The sequence below is a fragment of the Cyprinodon tularosa genome, unplaced genomic scaffold, assembly GCF_016077235.1.
Source record: "Cyprinodon tularosa strain WSP-4 unplaced genomic scaffold, ASM1607723v1 ctg524, whole genome shotgun sequence".
Lineage (NCBI taxonomy): Eukaryota > Metazoa > Chordata > Actinopteri > Cyprinodontiformes > Cyprinodontidae > Cyprinodon > Cyprinodon tularosa.
This window is the reverse complement of record NW_024039257.1, coordinates 400351-421884: the sequence shown is the minus strand read 5'-3', so window position 1 is coordinate 421884 and position 21534 is coordinate 400351. Positions and strand designations below refer to the sequence as shown.

General features: G+C 42.0%; 1 protein-coding gene across 1 annotated transcript; it reads left to right on the top strand.

Annotated features, from left to right (window-relative positions):
* Positions 1 to 1640: 1640 nt before the first annotated feature.
* Positions 1641 to 21448, top strand: tmem200b (transmembrane protein 200B). The gene is made up of 2 exons (XM_038304037.1): positions 1641 to 2028; positions 19812 to 21448. Exon 2 carries the CDS (start codon positions 19861 to 19863, stop codon positions 21115 to 21117), a length of 1257 nt encoding a protein of 418 aa, XP_038159965.1. The 5' UTR covers positions 1641 to 2028; positions 19812 to 19860; the 3' UTR covers positions 21118 to 21448.
* The last annotated feature ends 86 nt before the right edge of the window (positions 21449 to 21534 follow it).

Sequence of the window (21534 nt, the reverse complement as noted above, 5' to 3'; positions counted from 1 at the left end):
GTCCCATTCGGTGGAGGGCGGACAGGGTTTACCCAGAATGCGGTTGTTTGTAGGAGAACGGAGAAACTGACTGCCACTCAGATTTCCTGCGGTACTTGAACGGACTGTGGTGCACATGAATCCCTTGCTCAGAGTGAAACTCAAACGATCCCTTGGAGAAAAGTGGATCCAAACCTCCAGTTTGAATCCCCAGCTCAGTTTGAGGCTTAGTTCATCCTTCCAGGGAGAGAAGGTCCGAAACGTCCAGTTTGCAGGATGACTTCCCAAAACTGGCAAACACTCTGGCGTCGAGGTAGTGGCAGTCAGCAGCTTAAGAGTACTCCGGTAATGAGGTAACCCCTAGCAGGTGTGTGAGGAGGTGAATCAGGACCAGGCGCCATCTGGTGGAGGAAGGAAGATAAACACGCAAACCACACAGACAAAAGTCCTAACAACTACAGATTTAAAGCCTATTGTTGTTTTTCATGTAATAACAGAAGTACTAACTCTACTACATTTCAGATTTTTGTGTTCTTACAAAATAATAAGACAGAGTCAGATAGTCATCTGGCTGCTTGGACATTTTCCCTCAGATGTTTTTTTTTTAATTAGGTTTTTTTAGACACCTACTTTGTAGAGTGACATTTGATGGCTTCTCCTTGGTCCAGAATTGATTTCAGTGGAAGAATTTTTTTGCCAATCCATGCATTGATTTTCTTTATGCATGTACCAGCCCTTGGATTGGGCTCATTGTCACCTTGGAACCTACTTCTGAAGGCAGCCTTAACTTATAGTCTGAGCAGGGAGTCGATATCCTGAGCAAACCTATTTGGCTCTTTGATATTTTCTAATTTTAGTTTCAGAATAAGTGACTTTAGGCAACTCAACTCTGAGTCAACATCAGATTTAATTTTGAGTGCAAGTATATAGGAACCCCTCATCAATGGAAGCCAGATGATGCACTGTGGCAGAGGGAGAAAAGGAGAAGCCTTAAAGATGATTTCTCACCAGAGAAACTTGAAATATTAGTGATGGCATATGGTGATTATCAAAAATCTGAGAAAAGGCGTTTTTTTCTTAAATAATGCTGCAAAAATAATGACAGAGTGGGAGAGACCAAGTCACTGTGAGAATTAAAAAAGTATCCTCGACATTACACATATTTAACATGAATAATAATATGTGTGCAGGAAATGTCCTGGTGTAACCCAGCAGGAGCCCAAAGAACATGGCAGTAAATAAATCAGTTTGATCAGGTAAGCTATTGTATAATGTTATATAAAAGGACATTTGGAAGCAAAAGCAGATTATTTTCATTCATTATTAGAGGATAATAGGAATTATCTCCAGTCTCTATTCTGTACAGATGCAGAAAATAGATGCTGATCTAGATTTTTCAGTGCAATCATAAGGATCAACACACAGGACCCAAAAATTCAGTGTTTGTGGTATTTTCTGGCCCCAGATCTCATTTAGAAGATGTGCACAGAGTGGGGAATGTTGTCGGTTGCTGTTGGATCGTGGAGGCATTGCATCGGCCGCAGGCACTGAGCGAAGCGGGAGGGGCGGCTCTCTCTGCGGGGGACCAGCACTTGGCACGCGCGGTCCCCCCCCCCCCCCCCCCCCCCCCCCCCCCCCCAGCCTCATTCTGCTGAGGATGCGCGTGGATTTGGGCAACAGTTGGGATGACTTTCCCTCTCTCCAATAACCTGGACCAATTCTGCAAACTAAGAGCCGGTTTCCTCTGATCTGAGAGAAGCAGTCAAGTTTGCACAAGTGGCTGTCTGTGAATGGAGCGATCAGCCGCGCGCCCTGCAGGCTGCAGGCTTTCTGATCAGACCTTCATCTTTAGCGATGCCAGCAAGTAGAGTTAGAGCTGCAGTCAGACCGAGGAGGATTTTCCCTCAGTGTGATCAGAGAGCTGCTGGATGCAGAAGTAGGAATGCTGCAGCTCAGACAGACTGACACATTCTGCAACACGGCAGCATCAGAGAGGATCCCCGGCACGGCACGGCACGGCACGGCTGCCCGGAGCACTTCACCACTGAGGTAAACACTAAAAGATTTCCTCTTTTCTAAGAAGACAGCGCAGACTAGTTGCGATCCTGGTTTTACGCATTTAGACGCATCTACGGTGTCACCGTCTCTGTCTGGTCACCTGGGTCCCCCCCACCAAAATAAAATATAATATCTAGGTGTTATGAAGGTTTATTGACGCATTCCACGCCCTGGAAGGTCACCAGACGACAGGATCTCCATAAAAATGTATTCCAGTCATGTGACACAACTTGTGGCTTCCTCTGGATCAGAACCTCCGCTGTTCATGATGAGGATGGATGTGAGCTCCAAGCCACATGAACTTCTGCCTCCTGCAGGTTCAACAATGAAGGTCAAAGTGTCTGAACCTGGCTTGCTTCATGCGTTCAGTGGGACATGTTCACTATGAGAACATGTCTGCAGCAGAAAACAGCAAACAGCTGTGATATCTGAGCAGATCCTGGCAGAATGATGCAGTATTTGGTGGAACAGATATGCTGCACCTCACTTGACATCTTAGATCATTTTCTGCATGAAGGGTTCAAACCAGTTTCCTGATCATGGGTTTAAGCAGATCTGTCTAATAGTGTAATAATGCATGTGAGCATCACTGGTTGTAAACATACCAAACCACACAAGTCTCTCTTCAAACGATGAAAAGGCATTACCACATCCTATTGCATCCCATGCATGGATGTTTGATATAATGCATTCATGTAGCAGTGAACGCATTAGAAAATGTGTTGGATGATAATGGTTTGGAAAATAAGAAGTGCTGGATTCTGTTCTATTATTGTAAAAACAAAGAAAAAGAAAAAAATTGTGTAAATTGAAATAAACATTTAAATACTTCCCAGAAATGATACTTCTTAATGTAAAAAAAAAGGTTTTGAGAATAACTCTGTTTTTTTTTCTTTATATATATATTTTTTCCATTTTCATTTTTTTTTTACATATTTTATGTTATCAAATATTATTTTCCCCAATTTCTTGTTTTCCTATCTAGTTTTACGAATAGCAATCTTTTCATTTCACATTTGTCTTACTTTTGGTCTTCTATTAGTCTGCAGGGACAGTAGAGAAAAAACATTTTTATTGGGCTTGAAGTGAAGATAATTTGATCTGTAACTTTCTAAAATAGTACTGTTTGTAAAATGTAATAAAAGAAAGAGAATTTAATACAATAAAAACTGAAAATCTAAAAAATGAAGAATAATTGAAAAAAATAACATGAAAAACATGAATAATAATTCTCAAAAGCTTTTTTTAAACTATGCGTTTTCATAAAGTTTCATGTCTAGATTTTATTTTACGGAAGACGATTAGGGCCACTGGGGAAAAAAAAAAAATAAGTTAACTGATTTTTAAATTTGATTTCAGTGTAACATGGGAAAAAAGTCAGAATTCTGACTTTAATCTCAGAATTCGGACTTTTTTCTCAGAATTCTGGCTGAATTCTGACAATAAAAAAGTCAGAATTCTGAGATTAAAGTCAGAATTCTGAGAAAAAAGTCAGAATTCTGACTTTAATCTCAGAATTCGGACTTTTTTCTCAGAATTCTGGCTGAATTCTGACAATAAAAAAGTCAGAATTCTGAGATTAAAGTCAGAATTCTGAGAAAAAAGTCAGAATTCTGACTTTTTTCCCATGTTACACTAAAAATAAAATTAAAAAATCAGTTATCTTTTTTTTTTTCAGTGGACCTAATCCTCTACCGTATTATTTGTTCTTATTTGATTTGTAAAATGTTTTCTTTGCTTCTGACAATAATGGGACAAAATTAATCCCATAAAGTCTGAGTTCAAAGATACAACTTAAAAAAAAATAAATACATACCTTAAAACTTTAGGCTTTGTTGTGGTTTTAAACCAGTTTGAAATGGAACAAAACTATTTAAATAAGTTATGTACACTAAAGGCAAAAGGAAACCTGTATGCATCCGACATTTACTTTGCTTCTGGTCCACTAGTGCATAAGTCTGGTTTCTGGAGCGGATCACACTGATGAATCCCTCCCAGGACCCCTAAAGAATCCAGAAACCTTACCCTGACACAGTTACAACAACTGGTCTCGGCAGAGCTTAGCTGGATCCTGGAGCGGTTCGCTTGCAGTGAGGGTGGTTGTCTGTCCCGGCCAAAACAGCAGGAAGACAGGAAGTGGGACATAAGAGAATGACATTTATGAAAAATATAAACTAAGAGGAGAAGAAACAAGTTTAGACATAAGCGGTATAATTGTAGGCCTACCTCTTTTATAACTATAGTCAGAGGCGTAGAAATAGAATTTTTATAAGGGTGGCCACCAATAACCCATGTGGGTGGCCCAAAGTGGATAGGTGCCAGAACCTCAGGGTCAGTCTACACTGTTCCAACAGGAAAATTAATGAGCATAACGTCCATATTTTCTAAATAAAGACAAATTATACTTTATTTTTTCAATTTGACGATTATGCATGATCTGGTTGAACTGTAAAGTGCCTTGAGATGATGTGTTGTGAACTGGGGCTATAGAAATAAACTGAATTGAATTTAATTAAAACTAAATTATACTTTCCTACGGCCTTTTGCTGACAAATAGACACATACTGTATTTTTAAACATCTGTCTAGATAAAAGGTATAGCGAACATCTTTTCCATTGTCATTACTTACTTACTTTTATAAATAAATCATTTTGCATAAAAGTGATATTTACAAGTAAAAATATCTACTTAAATGGATTATTTATTAAGTTTTTATTAAAATTGTTATTTTTTATGGTTATGGTTTTCCTTAGATAGAAAACTTTGAATCAATCTGACTGGATGATCTGGTGAACTGGAAAGTGACCTGAGATGACATTTGTTGTGAATTTGAGCTATAGAAATAAACTGAATTGAATTGAATTATTTATCTCAGATTTCACTGAAGACTATAGATGACTTGCAGAGACACATAATTTTCTCTTTACCCCATATAAGACAAAATCTAGTTCTAAAAAGAGAATGAATTCTGTACTTCAACGTTAGTATATTGATGTGCATAATTAACCACAATGTTTCTGTTGTCAAGTAAATGTTAATAGATGAAAAATTTAAATGTTTTGAATATCCACTTGAGAGTATTACTGCTGCCATCACCTGTATTAGAAGTGAAAAAAATGGTAGGGGTGGCAACAGGGTTGGCCTATGATTGGCTAATGGTGGCCATGGCCTAGCCTCCTGAGACCATCCTGATCTCGCGAGCTTTCAAGGTTTCACTCGCTAATCAGTCTGGAGACTCTCCGTTAAAGAAAATTTGGAGCCGTTCACCAAACGAACGTCCAATCAGCGTTGGCTTTGAGGCGGGTTGAGGTGTGACGCAACGAGAAGCGCGACAGTTCAGTTTAAAGAACGTGGCGGCTTGAGCCGATGAAACTAGCGTTAGCGTGGCTATCGAGCAAGTTTTATCGGAATTACAGAGTATTTCTTCACTGAAAGAAGAGCAAAACACTGCTCTGGAGGCTTTTCTCAGAGAAAAAGATGTTTTTGCTCTTCTCCCGACTGGTTTCGGCAAGAGTTTGATCTATCAATTGGCTCCTCTTCATCGTCGCTCTGTTAGTACGTCATATGCTTCGTTGATCTGATTGGTTTATTTGGCCCGTCTATCACCAACATAGGCCAATCAGCTAACCAGTATTTTCGCCCCTTCCCAAAATTACTTCAACGGAAGGTTTCCAGATGGATATGCGGAGCAAATCCATCTGGCGAAGTCAGGTTAGCCATGGCCACCCCTGGCCCCCCATCTAGCTCCGCCCCTGACTATAGAATTTTCGTGTTAAATCTTCTACATAGGCGGTCACACTCATCCACTAGCTCCACTTTGTCAGATACATAAAAATAACATGTTCATAGACCTTACATAAAATATTTTTACACATTGTGTTGAAAAAAAGACAAAAGATGGTAATGAAAGACATTTCAGAGAAAAAGTAGTCCTGTGATATTTATTTAATGTTGTAGAAATGTTGTAGCTGACTGTTCTAGCGCTGCTTTTACACTCCTCTGACAAATTTGTCCTTTATAGGTATTAATACAAGTCAGAAAAGTGACTGATAAAATATATTTTCTGCTAATAAACTTACTTTAAGAAGGTCTAATAATGAAATCAATGAAACCTGCCTGGTACTGGTAACATGTAGAATAGCTTTGTCATTCTCCAGTAATTATACTTTAAAAACCTTGGAGAGAAAATAAAGTTTGATATCAGTCTGTTCTCAGAGAGGACAATTGGATCTAAGTTTCTCTTCTTGAAAAGAAGCTACACCACAGCATGAATACAGTCATTAGGGACACTGCCTGATGGTAGAGCAGTTGCTTTGATTAACAAAGCAAGGACACATTAGCCGACAAAATGGAAAACATCTTTGAACAGATGAGAGGAAGAACAGTCTGCAGGGGAATTAGGGAGAATGATCTGATAAATGATCTGCTCTAAAGCAGAGAGTGTCATTGCTTCAAACAGCCTAAGAACAGCTGAGCATGAGGGAGATGATGATGATGATCATGATGATGATGATGATGGATCTTTATCCCGATGATGAGATGATGAGGCTGTGAGATCAACAAATAATTGAAAAAATTTCTCATAATAAGATATACACAGATTTAGCCCTGAATCCATGACTGTACAGGGTAACCATCCTCAGTTAAACCATTGCACCTCATTAACCAACAGGTGGCAGCCATCAGAGCACAGAAAACTTTTTCTTCTCGGTTTGGACTTTAATGTTTTTCTTTTCAACTCTTTTTATGTTTTGCATGACACTAAACTATAAAACATAAACCTCATCCTAAAACTACTTGATCATTAAAAAGCGGCATGTGTTGCTCTGCATTTAAAAACAATGCAACTCCACTTTAGGACATTAATTTATTCCACATTTGCTGGAAGGCTTAAATTGGCCTTCCCCTTTGTATTTGACCTCTGATAAACAGAGTTACACGAACAGATAATCACAGAACAAGGGATATAATCAGAGTTTAGTTTGGGTGGACAAAGAAGATCAGAGAGTCATATATTGTGTAACGATCTTGGTTGTGTTGTTTTTCTTTAAGTTTTCTGTTTCAAGTTTAGCCAGGTTTTTCATTGTTTTCTAGCTTTTTGGTTCAGTTTTTATCAAAGTAAGCCTGGCTCCAGGGAGGAGACCAGTTTAAAGTCCTGCTTCAAGTTCCGGTTCCTACGTCCTGTCTCGGCTACCCTCTTCCACTGAGCCTGCCTGTCTGCACCTGATCCTGTCTGCTCCTGTGCGTGACCACCTGGTCATGCTTCTGGTCCCAGTCTGACTCTGAACCCTCCTGGAAGCCTGTGGATGCCTGGAAGTCTGGATCCTGCCTGTTCCTGTCTGTTCCTGTCTGTTCTGGATCCCTCACCAGGATTGGCTTCCAGCATCACCTCTGGGACTGCAGCACTGGGGACACTCGTGGTCTGGACTGTTAAACCAGGTAAGTGACCAACACAGTTAATCTTCTATCAGTTGATCATGGTCACTTACCTGTATTTCTCCCCCAGAGTGTCTGAGATTGGGCGGTGCCCCGCCCCCCGCCTGCAGTGTCCGCGAGCCACAGCTCCGCTTTTGTTTTGTTTTTATTTAATAAACGTTTGAACTTTTCTACTGACTGTCTCTCCTTGAATACTGGGTCCATCTGTCTCTGTTCATGACATATTGTTTCAGTATGCCATCATATTGGGAGCCTTATAGTTTATCAAGCCTGTTTGTTAAGCCTGATAGTTATATATATAGCTTAAGCAATATCAGAATTTTACAAACTGTCATGATTTTGCCCTTTCTGACTTTTTGGTTCTGTTTAGTTTTCTTTTGGGTTTTCAGTCACACTTTGACTAATGTCATTCTGTGTTTTCTAGGTTGTTTGTTTTTAATTTCCATTTTGTGTCACTTAAGTTCAGGTTGTTTATAAGCACTTATTAATTTCGTTTTTACTCTCTGTTGCCCCCTTGTGTCAGTCTCCTTTCCCCTAGCTCCCTTCCGGATCCTTCTGTCCACACCTGCCCTACTCAGTTGATTACTTCACTCATTGTTGTGTTTGACATATTTTAGTGAAAAGTCCAGGAAAAACTGAGGCGTCTGTGCGTGCGTGGAGCCCATAGAGCAAACACTGTATCTACAGTGAGTCGTTTAAAAAAGTGTCATGTGACTGATACAGAAGTTGTTTCTAACTGATTGACTCACTAAACTGTGTTTAAAAACATATCTGTCAACATGATGCATCTGCTAAAAAATGTCTTATCTCTTGCGGTTTATCATTAAAATTATCAAGAATTTTGCAGCAGCCTAAAAGGAATAGGAATGTTTCAGCCGTGTGGTTTTTATTTTACGTTTCTTGCGGTGTCAAATAATCTGAATTAAAGTTAATTTCTTACTTTATTTACTGTTCTTACCGTAATTATTGTTTTAAAAATATGATTTAAAATCCTAGTCCAAAAGCTTCCTCATTCACATTTCCCCCTAAAATTTCACGTTATGATCTATGTTTACATTATTTATTGGGTGCATCTAAAAATATCAAAAGTATTTTCAATTTAAACATAGATATCAAATAATACAATATAACCTATACTAACTTAAAATATATAATTTTGCTAGGTCATCAAATCAATTCAGTTTAGTCCGTCAAATAACCTGCCTGTAACGTCTTTAAATGTCCAGTAGGTGTCAGTATTCTGTGAGACAGTATAATGCAGCATCAATAGAGTTTGGCAATGTGTCGAGACGCTTCAAGATGCTAGACATGGATATTCTGTAGTATATTCTGCTGTAAAATGAGTCATATTTCTTAATCGAGGAATCAACCTCTGCTTTTTCACAGCGTGCACCGCTTTGAGTGATAACCAGGTGACGATCGGAGAGTAAACCGAAACTTATTGGCTTATTTTTCCGACTAATCCAATCAGCGCTCTCTGACAACCAGTCGCCTGGAATGCTCATTGAACAGAGCATCGCTTTAGACAGATACGCACAGGTTTCACAAGCAATCTCCTCCCTACACTCCCTTTGTCTTGTTGTGTCTGCGCAATTGAAGCAGTTCTAATCCGCACATGGTGTAAAAATCATTGTATTGCCTGCACGCTCTCACTAGCATTAGAAAAACACCACCTCGCAGTCTAAAATCCGGGATAATTTATCCAGCTTGGGGGCATCTATGAACAATTATCTATATCAGAAAGACTCCTGGAACTTCCGGGAGACTTGGGATGGCTGCATTAACCCATCACTAGCATATATATTAGTTTGCTAGATTCTCTTTATTCCTTCAGTTCATTCCTTCCAGGTGTCTTCTTAGACTAGCCTCGTGAGACCATCTTGATCTCGCGAGCTTTCAAGGTTTCACTCGCTAATCAGTCTGGAGACTCTCCGTTAAAGAAAATTTGGAGCCGTTCACCAAACGAACGTCCAATCAGCGTTGGCTTTGAGGCGGGTTGAGGTGTGACGCAACGAGAAGCGCGACAGTTCAGTCTAAAGAACATGGTGGCTTCAGCCGATGAAGCTAGCGTTAGCGTGGCTATCCAGCAAGTTTTATCGGCATTACGCTGTATTTCTTCACTGAAAGAAGAGCAAAACACTGCTCTGGAGGCTTTTCTCAGAGGAAATGATGTTTTTGCTCTTCTCCCGACTGGTTTCGGCAAGAGTTTGATCTATCAATTGGCTCCTCTTCGTCGTCGCTCTGTTAGTACGTCATATGCTTCGTTGATGTGATTGGTTTATTTGGCCCGTCTATCACCAACATAGGCCAATCAGCTAACCAGTATTTTCGCCCCTTCCCAAAATTACTTCAAAGGAAGGTTTCCAGATGGATATGCGGAACAAATCCATCTGGCGGAGTCAGGTTATTCTTAGGCCCCGTCCACACGAAGTCAAACCCTGGCCTAAACGCACAAATTTTTCACCAAACCAGCCTCTCATCCATACGAAGCCGGGGTTTCGGGGGTCTTTAAACGATCTTTTTTTTATTAAGCCTTCAGAGTGGGAAGATTTTGAAACGCCATTTTCGCGTTTCCATCTTTAAGCTCTAACCGTATCACAACAACAATGGCGCCGTACTGTGTTGAATGGTTGCAGCTCATGCTACTCACCCTGCTGTCGGGCTTACAACAGAATCTTCTTCTTCTGGAATATCTCCAGGAAGAACAGAGCAATATCGACGACATAGTTCAGCACCTGAATTTGACTGAACCACAAAAATGGACCCGCAGGGCAACCATGTATAAATATTAGTGCGCATGCCCAACATTTCGTCTGCTATTTTTGCTTTGGCACCACAGCGCCACTTACAGGCCTGGCATACATTTTGCAGCGTTTTCATGCATTCGTGTGGACGATCACATTTATTTTACGTCTCCGTCTTTACGACAAACGTTCTGGAACATATTAGCGTTTCGTGTTCGTTTTGACTTCGTGTGGACGGGGCCTAACACTAGAAGTCCCAGAGATACAAGAATTTCCGTCACCCTCCAATCCCCCTAACAGTACCTCACAACTCATTAATCCCTTTTCAGATGTAAATGCCCCATTAGCGCTGTGGTGGGAGAACCATTCCACCCCCTTCAGTTTTGGTTTTAGCTAAAGTCTCTCTTTCCCCCTCTGTCTCTTTACCTGAGAGCAGGGGTGGGTGGGGAAGCATAATTTTAATCAAATATCTCCAGGTCTACATCATTAGTGTCGCCAACAGCGGCATGATTTTAGCAGAGCCACCAGCGCAGTTAGCAGACGATAACTGATCTGTGCAATGAAACTAGCTGCATGAGGTGGAACGCTGTAGAGAGGGAAAGCAAGAATATTTACAATAATGATCATCTATCCTATTTACTACGGGGCAAATATAACTCAAGTCACGATCTCTCCTCTTTCTCTGCTCTGCTGCAGCCGTGCAGACCCTATCGTGAGACTGCAGTAAAGTTGGCAATATATTCACAGATTCGGCTTTTCCGGGTTAATAATTCGTCTGCGGTTTATTTATTTCACAAGACAGACACCTCTCCACAACCACAGCAAGGCTGACTGTGAGCTACGACCATAGTTTCCTCAAAACCAGTCTCCTATTGCGCTGGGAGATTTACATCGGATTCTATGCAGAGCTCGCTCCTCCGCAAATGCTTAGGGACCGTCTGCAAGCTGCAAAATAATCAGAGAGAAATATTCAACAGCGTCACCAAGTAGAGGTGGATTATTTTCACATTTATTGGATTCGGAAATAATACTTTTTTGAGGAATTTCCCAAAGCCTAAATGACAAATGATTTCATTATTAGAATAAGTATGAAATGAGCAATCACTACACTATAGATCACTGTAGTGCCACCGACCTTGTAGCACACATAGATAACCTCATATAGTTCATACTACAACTCTTACTTTCAGAATATGTGCTAAACTCATTTTTTTTTAGATTTTTTCATAGTTATTATAAGTATACCTGTCACAAATGCAGGATGACTCACCTTTGGTTTGTAAAAACTGCTAAATGGGACCATTGTAGCTTCAGATGTAGTGATTTTCCTTGGGTGGAATTAATGTTACTCCAGTACTGAAATCATACTGTTTGTCATTTTCTAAGCTGAAATGTTGAATGACATGAAACAGAGAGAAAAGACAAAATACAATTATTCTCTAAGTCGTTCTTTCTTTCACATAGTGAGCTTTGCAGTATAAATGAGTCTGTTGGTGAATTGACAATGTAAATAGGCTCTGCCTTGCCTTGTTGGAAAATCATGGTTATGACCTGTTCTCAGCTCAGGAACTAGGACCCGTATGATATCTGGTTGTTCAATAGGTTTGCCTAAATAAAAGATTTAGATATGACTTATCAAGATATTCCTGCAAAAAGGTCTGATGTTGCAGGGGAAGGTAATGAAAAGGTGCTGGGAAAAAATGCTCTTGTTCTGATGCCAGTTTGTTTCAGCCTTTATCCAGTCTCATGTAGAAGACTGGTTATATCACAGGACATTAGCATTACAACAAGGACAGTTAGCAAGGTACAGTGAACACACAAACTTGTAGTGGGGAGGGGGGCTTGCAGGAAAACTGGAATTCTCTGAGACTTCTAGTGCTAAAAGTAAACAGATTATTCCAGTAAAACTGGATAAATGTGTCCATCCATTTTATTCAGCTTTATCCATGACCGGGTCGTGGAGGCACCAGTCTAAACAGAGACGCCCAGACTTCCCTCCTCCAGCTGCTCTGGGGGGACCCCGAGGCGACACCAGGCCAGCTCAGAGACACAGTCTCTCCAGCGTGTCCTGGGCCTTCCATGAGGCCTCCTCCTAATAGGACATGCCTGGTATAATATCTCTTGTAATTCACTCTTGTTGTATGCAACAGAAAGGACCACTCAGAAGATTAACTGGAGCTTAACCTTTATTCTTTTCAACAACCTACGATGCTGTGCGCATGCATGCATCCTCACAGGTCACAGATAGTCACAGACCTCTTTATTCATCATATCTCCCCCTTTTTGAATGTTCAACATTTAACTAAAGGTTTTCCTAATGCATAACAAAAATATCAAAAATAAACATCTTTGCCTTAAGTGCAGTTTCTTATTCAGCAACAAAAACAGTAACATAACAGAAAAATGTCCATGTCGTCTTTTAACCCTTAATATATAGTACTATCCACATCTCCCCCTTCTTAAAGAGAAAAAATCTCAGTCCATAACCTTAGAAGCCCAGCCTGACCACAGGCTTGCTCAAACTGCCAGAGTGAGTAAAGCCCGGCGTACACTGTGCGACTTTCAGCCTGATCGTGTGTCGTGTGTACAGGTAGTGTACAGGGGTTCACGAGGGGCGATCAGCCTCTCACGACCACCTCCCAATCAGGAATCGTGAGGTTACAGACTGTCGTGGGCAAATCGCTCAGTGCACATGCGCAAACAAGGATTTTTCCGTAAACACAGCAGCATGGCGGGGGTGCAATGAGTGAAATGGAGTTCTTTCTGTAACATTGACAGACCGTAGTAGCTACGTTTGCTCAGCCATGTCTTTTTTTTCAAATACGTTGTCACCTTTTCTTTTTAGAGCTTTCAGCTACAAATTGCACAAATTACCAAGGCAGCGCGTTTCACTATAGTGAGCTTCATATTCCCCTTCTATTTATCTGGCTTCCAGATAGACGAGTCAGAGCCGCTCCATCTCACTGCGAAGCTGAGTGCAATGTGGTTTTTAGACGTGAGCAGATAGATCGCATGAGAGCATCGGGCCGAACATAAATCGTGAGCTGTGAGCTCACACTGTACGACTAATTGCAGGGTTTAGTTGTACAGTGTGAGCAGCAGCTGCGTACTACCACTGAAAACAATCGCACAGCGTACGCCCGGCTTAACAATAGTCCCTTGTGTTGGAGTGGCTGCTGCTTCAATAACATGGGTCGCCTCTCTGTCCTCATTGTTGTCTGGAGCTACCTGGCCAGGGCGTATGAGTTGGCTATTGCCAGCAGATGGCGCCTATTTCTCCTGTACTGCTCACCTGTCGCTGTTTTCACTATGTAAGAAGCAGGAGTGGGACCAGGGCTGCAGACGACAGATGGCTTGACCCACTGTCTTTATCCTTGTAACCTTGTGGGGGCACATTCTCATGGATTCAAGGGATGTAGAATTCTCACCCTGTTGGTAGTGAAACACCTGCTTGTGTTGGGCTGAGGTGCTAGCTTGTTTGATGTAATTTTTTCATTTGGCCAGTTCTGCCTCAGATTGTTCTGTTAAATGGGCAAGGTAGTTCTGAGCTTCCTTACCATAAGCAATTCTGGTTATTGTATAAGAGCAGGGTGTGGCTCTGTATGTAAGTAGAGTTAGGACGGGGTCTTCCTGTCTCAGTATGCCTTCAGGTATCTGGACAGCCCTCTCTGCATGACCCTTACTCTGAGGATAATGTGGTTTGATGTCACATGGGAAAAGTCATAATCTTCACTAAACTTCCTCATGTCTGCAGAAGCTAGCTGGGGCCCATTATCACTCACCAACACCTCTGGGATGCCATAATGTACAAAAGGAGCCTTTAGTCTAGCCACTACTTGACTACTGATGGTTGTTGGCAAATGTAAAATCTCTAAATATCTATAGTATTAGTCAGACACCAACAAGTACTTCTGTTTTTTTGAACTCACATAAGTCTATGTCTACTTTATACCGTGGCCTAGAAGGAAGCCCACCTGATATTAAAGGCTCCTTCCTCTGAGTGCTTTTGTTTTCTCCACAAAATGTGCACTGCTGCACTTTTGTAGTGATCTGTTTTGACATTTTGGGCCACCATGCAGATTGGCTAGCCCTTTCCCTGCATTTAACTAATCCCTGTTGTGGATCTTCTCTAAGATAATCTCTCATGGTAGTAGGAATGACGAAACAACACCCTCTAGTGACTAAGCCCTCTAGCTCAGATAACTCTCCTCTCACCTCCTAGGAGTCTCTCATTGACTCAGGAACTTTTCCCCTGCATTCAGGCCATCCGTGTCTGATAAAGCTCAACACTGTCTGGAGCTTTGGATCATCTACTGTCTACTGTTTTATCTCCTGCTCTGTCTCCTAAATGCTGCTCTAAGCCTCTGGACAGAGCATCTACCGCAGCAAGCATTTTCTCTGGTGCATATTTGGCTATGGTGTAAAAACACATTAGCCTCATCAGCAACCTTTGGCACCTGATGGGAACATTGTCCAAGTCTTTACAGTTAAAGAGAGGTGCAAGAGGTTTGTGATCAGTAATAAGTCTGGAGCTATCAGGTCCAAAAAGCTATTTCTCAAACTTTTCACAAGCCTATACTCTGGCTAAACATTCCTTCTCAATTTGCGCATACCTTGTCTCAGCATCACTCAGACGTCGGGAGCAGTTGCTCATGGGTTTCCATTGGAAACAGCTGCTGGCATCCGCTTAGACTACTGTAGGCTGGGCGACGTCGTAGAAGACGAGGACAGGAGCGGTGGTTAGTGCAGGTTTAAGTTCAGCAGCTCATATAGTGTCTGACCAACTGTTGACAGCTCTGCGACGTACTTTGCCAGATAATTGACCATCCCCAGGAACCTTTTCAACTCAGTAACATTCTTAGGTTGGGGAAAATTTTCTATCCCTGCTACCTTTTCTGGATCATGTCTGATGCCTTTCTCATCGTTGAGATGCCCCAGGAAATGGACCTGTTTCTGCCTTAACATTTTGCCTCAATTAGCCAGACCCGCTGCTTCGATGACTCTCAATGCTCTGTTAGCACTGAGAGGATCATGGATTTCCTTTTTTTCTCCATGTATAAGGATGTCATCCATGTAGACTTCCGTCCCTTCAAGACCTGCTAAGGTTTCCGCCATTTTCCCTTTGGAAGATTTCAGCAGCACTTGTTATCCCAAACGGGAGGCGGCGAAAGGCGTACCTCCCAAATGGGGTGATAAAAGTAATCGAATTCCTGCTTTTCTCATGCAGGGGAATCTGGTAAAATCCACCTGCTGCATCCAATGATGCGAACACCTTTGACCCTGCCAGCCTTGGCATGACTTCCTCTGCAGTGGGCATAAGATACTTTTCACACTTCACAGCTCTGCTCAGTATCTTAATATCGTAGGGAAGTCATATTTAAATGTCAAATCATTCTGGCTTAAACATGGATATAAATGTATTCTTTATCAGACTATATTGTCACAAAATTTAGAAAATGTCTGTTTGAAAACAATCCTGTCTTAAAAGCTTTATCATAGCATCTTGATTCATACTTCACAGCTAATATTCACAACGGGTGAAATAAGAATAATTTACTTTACCATTGAGTTACATCCCAACAGCTTTACGCCTGCCTGTCTTTGGCAGGCGTCCCAATGGAATTTCCTATTGGGATCCTACTAGCACTAAGTTGTTAACTGGTTAGCAAGATGCTTCCGACAAACCGGCCACAACCAAACCTGCTTACGAACCTTCCGCCACAACAGTTCAGCCCTCTTGATAATCAACCAATCACATTCACTTAATTAACTCGTCGGGGACCATTCGGGAGAAGCAACAATTGGAACAGCCACTTCCCAAACAAACTTCTCTCTTATTTGGCTTTAGCACCATTGCAGGACACCACTCTGTTGGCTGTGTAACCTTCTCAATAATGCCTTTATTCTCCATGTGCTGCAGTTCTTTCTTTACCAGTGATAAAAGCGGTAGAGGTATTCACCTGGCTGTGTGCACTGCATATGGCTCAGCGTCCTCTTTTAAGACTATTATCACGGGCTCTGTTTTCAGTTGTCCACTGGAGCCAAAAACACCATTATCCTCATCCACTTGCCTCACTAAACTCATTGCCACAGCTTCAGGGCAGCTTAGTTGGCAGTTTCTTTTCCCTTTTATCACAAACACTGGGAATGTATACAGTCTCTCTTTGTAAGTGGTGGTAGTCTGCAACATCCCTGTGCACCTGATGTAACCTCCTGGGCTGAAGAAGCCTTTGTCATGAGGATTCAGTTGTACTTTGGATTTTTTCTTCTTAAATATCCTTTCATTGTTGACTAGCATAAGCCCCTGTGTCTATTTTAAAGGCTGTTAGTTTGTTGCATATTGTCAAGCTTACAGTCCAATTATCTCCAAGAAAGTACATCTGTTTCACTTCTTCAGTGATTTCACTCACAGCTTTGGAGTGGCATTCACGCTCCCAGGTTTCTATTTCATCTGTCTGAGAGCTTGAAACTGTTTGATTCTGACATAAATGTTTGGCTCATATGTTTAAGGTGGGCTGTATAACAGGGCATTTTACTTCTAATATTATTAAGAAAATTATAAATGAATGGCTCCTACAACAAATGTAAGCCTGGTGAGATTAAAGATTTAGATAAATTGATCAATAATTTAGGTCAAAAGTCTGGATTATAAACCAACCTTATTATAAAACAACCCTTACATTTGGTATTCTTTACGACTGTCCTTTTTTCTGTTTCTTAGCCCTTCTTGTCTTATGTTTGACAGAGGGAGTATTTTCATTTAACCAGGACGGCGAAAATGCTTTGCTGTGTTTGATTTGTAGAAGAGCAAAAGTTTAACAACCGTAGAAGTTTGGACCCAAAATTCAGCAGACCAACAGGACGGTGTGAAACAAGTTTGTTTATATGAACAAAAGAGAGCGACAGAACTTAATCGAAGCGGGTTATCGGATTCTCTGCAGAAACAGGAAACTTAGGTCAGTGACAAGAATGTTGAGCTGATAAAGACTTGGACGAAAAGTCACTGACCTGGTTGAGAGTCCAGTCCCATTCAGAGAGACAGGAAGAAACCGGGGGAAGGTTGTCCGCCACTTGAGACGTTACCGCTTCAGAGCACAGGGTGCAGGGGAGCTCTCACCAGCTGACCTCGAGCAATTAATAGTGTCCATGAGGGGTAATCTAAAGCCTAAGTGCAGTCCAAACCAGTTTCACAGACCAGGAGATCAGAGAGCTGAGGAGGTATCCAAGGAGAATCCAAGCCTAAGTCAGTAAAAAAGTTCAAGTCCGGTAACCAGATGAATCCAGGAAGTCAGACTAAAAATCTAACTGAACAGAGCAGACAGGGAAAAGGCAAAAACCAAAATTCAGAGGCAGAAAACAGGTCAGAATCAAAAAAGTCAAAATACTTACTTTAACTGTAGAGTAACTCTCACAGAAACAGCTAGAATAGTCTGGTGCTGATGGCAGGCAAGCAAACAGGGTTTGGGTTCCGGTTTGTGGGGGTTGTTTTGTGTTCTCTTTTCAGTGTCTCCATGAATCCACCAGATGGTGCCATTATTCCTCTATTGGCCTGGAGGGCCTCTTCCTGCTCTCAACTACTCAAACCTGCAGCTCGTTGGTCATCACCATCTGAGGAGTATTTGAGCAGCAGACTGTCACCATCTCCTCGCCAGAGTGTTTGCCAGTATTGGGTACTCTAGCCCCTCTGAGTTAAGCAGAGTCTAATCTTTGAGTTTTTGTTTCTCTGAGTCACCAAGTTCTAACCTTTTGTCTCTCTTGTGATCTTCGGCAGGGTAATCCCCAAATCCTCTGGATAAGCCTGGACCTTCAAGCCTTGGAAGGATTTTGTTCGTCTCTCTGAGGAAAAGTAACAATTCACCTGTCTGCTCCGCTACTCCTCAGGACCATCTTAAGCCTGCCTGTCCTCCCTCCAGCAAGTAATCACCTATTGAGATCAAGCCCCCCACAAACAGGAACCAAGGAGCAACCGCTAACCTCTACGCTGAGTTCGGATCAGGCAACTTTTCTGTATCGACAAGTAATTTCCTATGGACCTTGAACTCACCACTCTGATCTCCTCCTAGAGATTCCGCTTCCAGTTCACCAGACCTGCCGGATGTTCCCCTGGCTGAGAAAATTACTGTTTTGTCTCTCTGAGCCCTTTCATTTCAATAAACTGTTAAACTTTTTCCATGCCTCTGAGTGTGCTTCTGCATGTGGGTTAAGCATTTGAAAACCACCATGACAAACAGCTGAAACAATTAGGGCCAGGGCCCCTGGGCCAATTAGACAGGTGAGCAGGGGCAGATGAAAAAAGCCAAACATCACGCCAGGACCAAGACAATCAGAGTCTGAAGTATTAGAGCAAGCTGAGCTAAAATAGTGAAAAGGTCCACAGCCCTCATTTCACTGTGTGTTCCATAGAGTGTTTAAAAGTGGGGTAAAGATGCATTGGGCTTGAAGGGTGATAACATCAACACCTCACTCAGATGCTGTTTGTAATAAAGGTGAATGGAGATGATTATGTAGAGGAAGCTCTAATAGTTGCAGTCAAATATTATAGTTTTAGTTTATTTTTACATGCTTGTCAGCATATTTTTTCTTCAGGATATTTATTTGTGAAAGAGCCTTAAATAGATAGATTTAGATTTAGACTAGGCTCAGACACATTTCTCTCACTTTCTTTCACTTGTACTTAGGGTAGTGCAACTGAAGATTTTCTCCCTAAGAAAAGGAGACCAATAGGTGTAAAATTCCATCCCAGCGTTGTAGATGGTGGTAATAAATAGCCTGTAGGCTTCAGTGATGTCTTCACTTTTTGATGAAATATCAGTTTCCAAAAAAATACAAGGAATACAAATCAATTATACAGTACCCCCAATCAACTAACAATTATTAAAATTATTACAAACTACTCCAAATTTGACCACCAAATTGTTTCTCAACAGACTGCATTTTCTTGCCACAAAATACAATTACAAACACATACACAACAAATTTCAACAATCCAAATGCCTCCAACCAAGAGGCAAATTCTACTGGAACTAAATTTTTTATAGAATAGACTGGAGCAAATCATGGTCACCTCATCAATAACCCATTAACAATAAAATCTGTGAAATTCATCTCAAAATTCTTTATAACATCTGTCCTACAAATCATGAAATAGCTAAATATCTTAAAATAAATCCAAATTGTTCCTTCTGCAATATTGAACCTGAAATAACCCCTCACCTAATCTTCATATGTCCTGTAACCACATCCTTCATGATAAGCAATAAAGCAGTCCAGTATATTATCCAGCCACATCCCTCAGCCCCCTCCAGTAGTACCAGATTAGTCTTTGGTCCGTTCTTCCCAAAATCTATGAGCAGCTCCTTCATCTTAAAGATGTTGATTTCCAGGTGTTTTGTGCAGCACCAGGACGCAAAGTCCCCATCAGGTTCCTGTAGTCCACCTCTCTGTTCTCCTTGATACACCCCACAATGGCTGAGTCATCTTCGTAATGCTGATGTTATGCAGATGTTATGCTATTATTATCGTTTTTTTGTTGTTGTTCTGCTGGTGAGTTAGCTTTGAGGTGCATTCATTCTTAAAATGTACTTTTCTTGCAGACTCCTGTCCTAGTCTGAGCAGGACCAGACGGTCGAACGGAGCTGTGCCATGAAGACTCAGAATTGCCGAGACATTACGCCGCAATCGCCCCCCTGCAGACGGAGGCCCCGTTTCCGTCTGCGTGGCAGAACAAAGAAGAACAGGATGATTCGAGGCAAGCTCCGCATCCGTTCCATGCCTGGAGCGTTCCTGGTGCTGGGGGTGGTGGTGGTGGCCGTCGGTGCTGCTCTGGCTGTAGCTGGCTACTGGCCGTATCGCTTTTCAAGGTCATCCATCCCAGAAGATGCAGAACAGGAGAGCATTTCTGATCCGCAGCCGGCTGGCTGGAGTCTAAACACCAAGGGACTCGTCTCTACATCGGGTCTCCTCCATGGTGACCGCATGAAGCTCCTGGGGCCAGTCATCATGGGAGTCGGACTCTTCATCCTGATATGTGCAAACACTGTCCTTTATGAAAACAGGGACAAAGAGACTCAGATGCTGCTTGCTCAAATGCGTAACGTTATCTGCTCTGTATCAGCAGCTGTGCCCACTGCAGGCCTCGGAGAATTAGCAGCAGCCAACTCTATGACCAAACACTATCAGTGGGTAAGCAGTCTGCCTGCTGCTCATCTCAATATCCTATGTCTGCAGGACTTGGCATATTCTGAGCCCCTGCTTCAGACAGCCTATACCAGGGACCAGGAGGCCAGTGTGGGAGGCATCTATCAGCAAGCAGCCCTGAAGACAGAAGTCCTTCATCACCAGGAATCACCGCCTCTTCCCTCACTGCCCTCATCCCATTTTAACCTGCAGAAACCCTGCCAGGAGGACAGTGTTTCACAGACAGGGGCAGAACTAAGCAGCAAAGACGGTTTGAGTCTGAACACCACCCCACTCCCCAAGTTAAACTTCTGCCTTGTGTCTTCCAGCTCTATGTCCAACCTCAGGCTGGGGGATGGTGACCTCCCTGTTGCCCAACAGAGACGCTGTCACAGCATGAGCTACAGGACTAAACCTGACATAGCCAAACGTCGGATGCACTTCAAAAAAGAACTGCTCCCATTCGAAAGACAAAATCAGGCCAAAGGCCTTCAAATCAAAGAAGCAGAAACCTGTTCTCAGGTCTGTGTGAGGATCCCTGTGGAGGCAGCAGATGCAGAGGAGGACCAGACTCATGGAAGCTGGCCTCGACTGGAGCTCGTAGGTGGGAGGCGGTACCTGAAACTGGAGAACAAAGAGGACTCTGTTGACAAACTGCTGGACCAGTTGGAGCAGCAGTGTTCCCACTGGGATAGGAGCTTTGGCTCTGGACCATTCCAGTAACAGTTGAAAACCACAAAGAGAAGATATTTTTCTAATTTTAGGGTCCTGTCACACCATGCTGATTTTGCCAGCATATGCCTGACGTCCCAGAATATTCTAAAACACTGGCACACCCTCAACTTTCTATGTATTTTTTAATTTTGTGTATATACATAGCATATTCTTAACAAGTCCAGAGCGTATGTCCAACGACAGCCTAACTTATGCATAATGCATGGCAGCATAATGCCAATGAAATGTCAGAAACCAGAGTCCTGAGGGGGGCAGCGATGCACCCGGAGGCACCTGCATAAAAGATTTGATGGCGATACTAACTTAGCTGCCATTTACCGCACGCAAAAAGAAAAAAATAAATGAAAAGAAAAAAGACAGAAAGAAAGAAGGTTTCAGTGTCATGTCTTCTAAGAATTGTGTTGG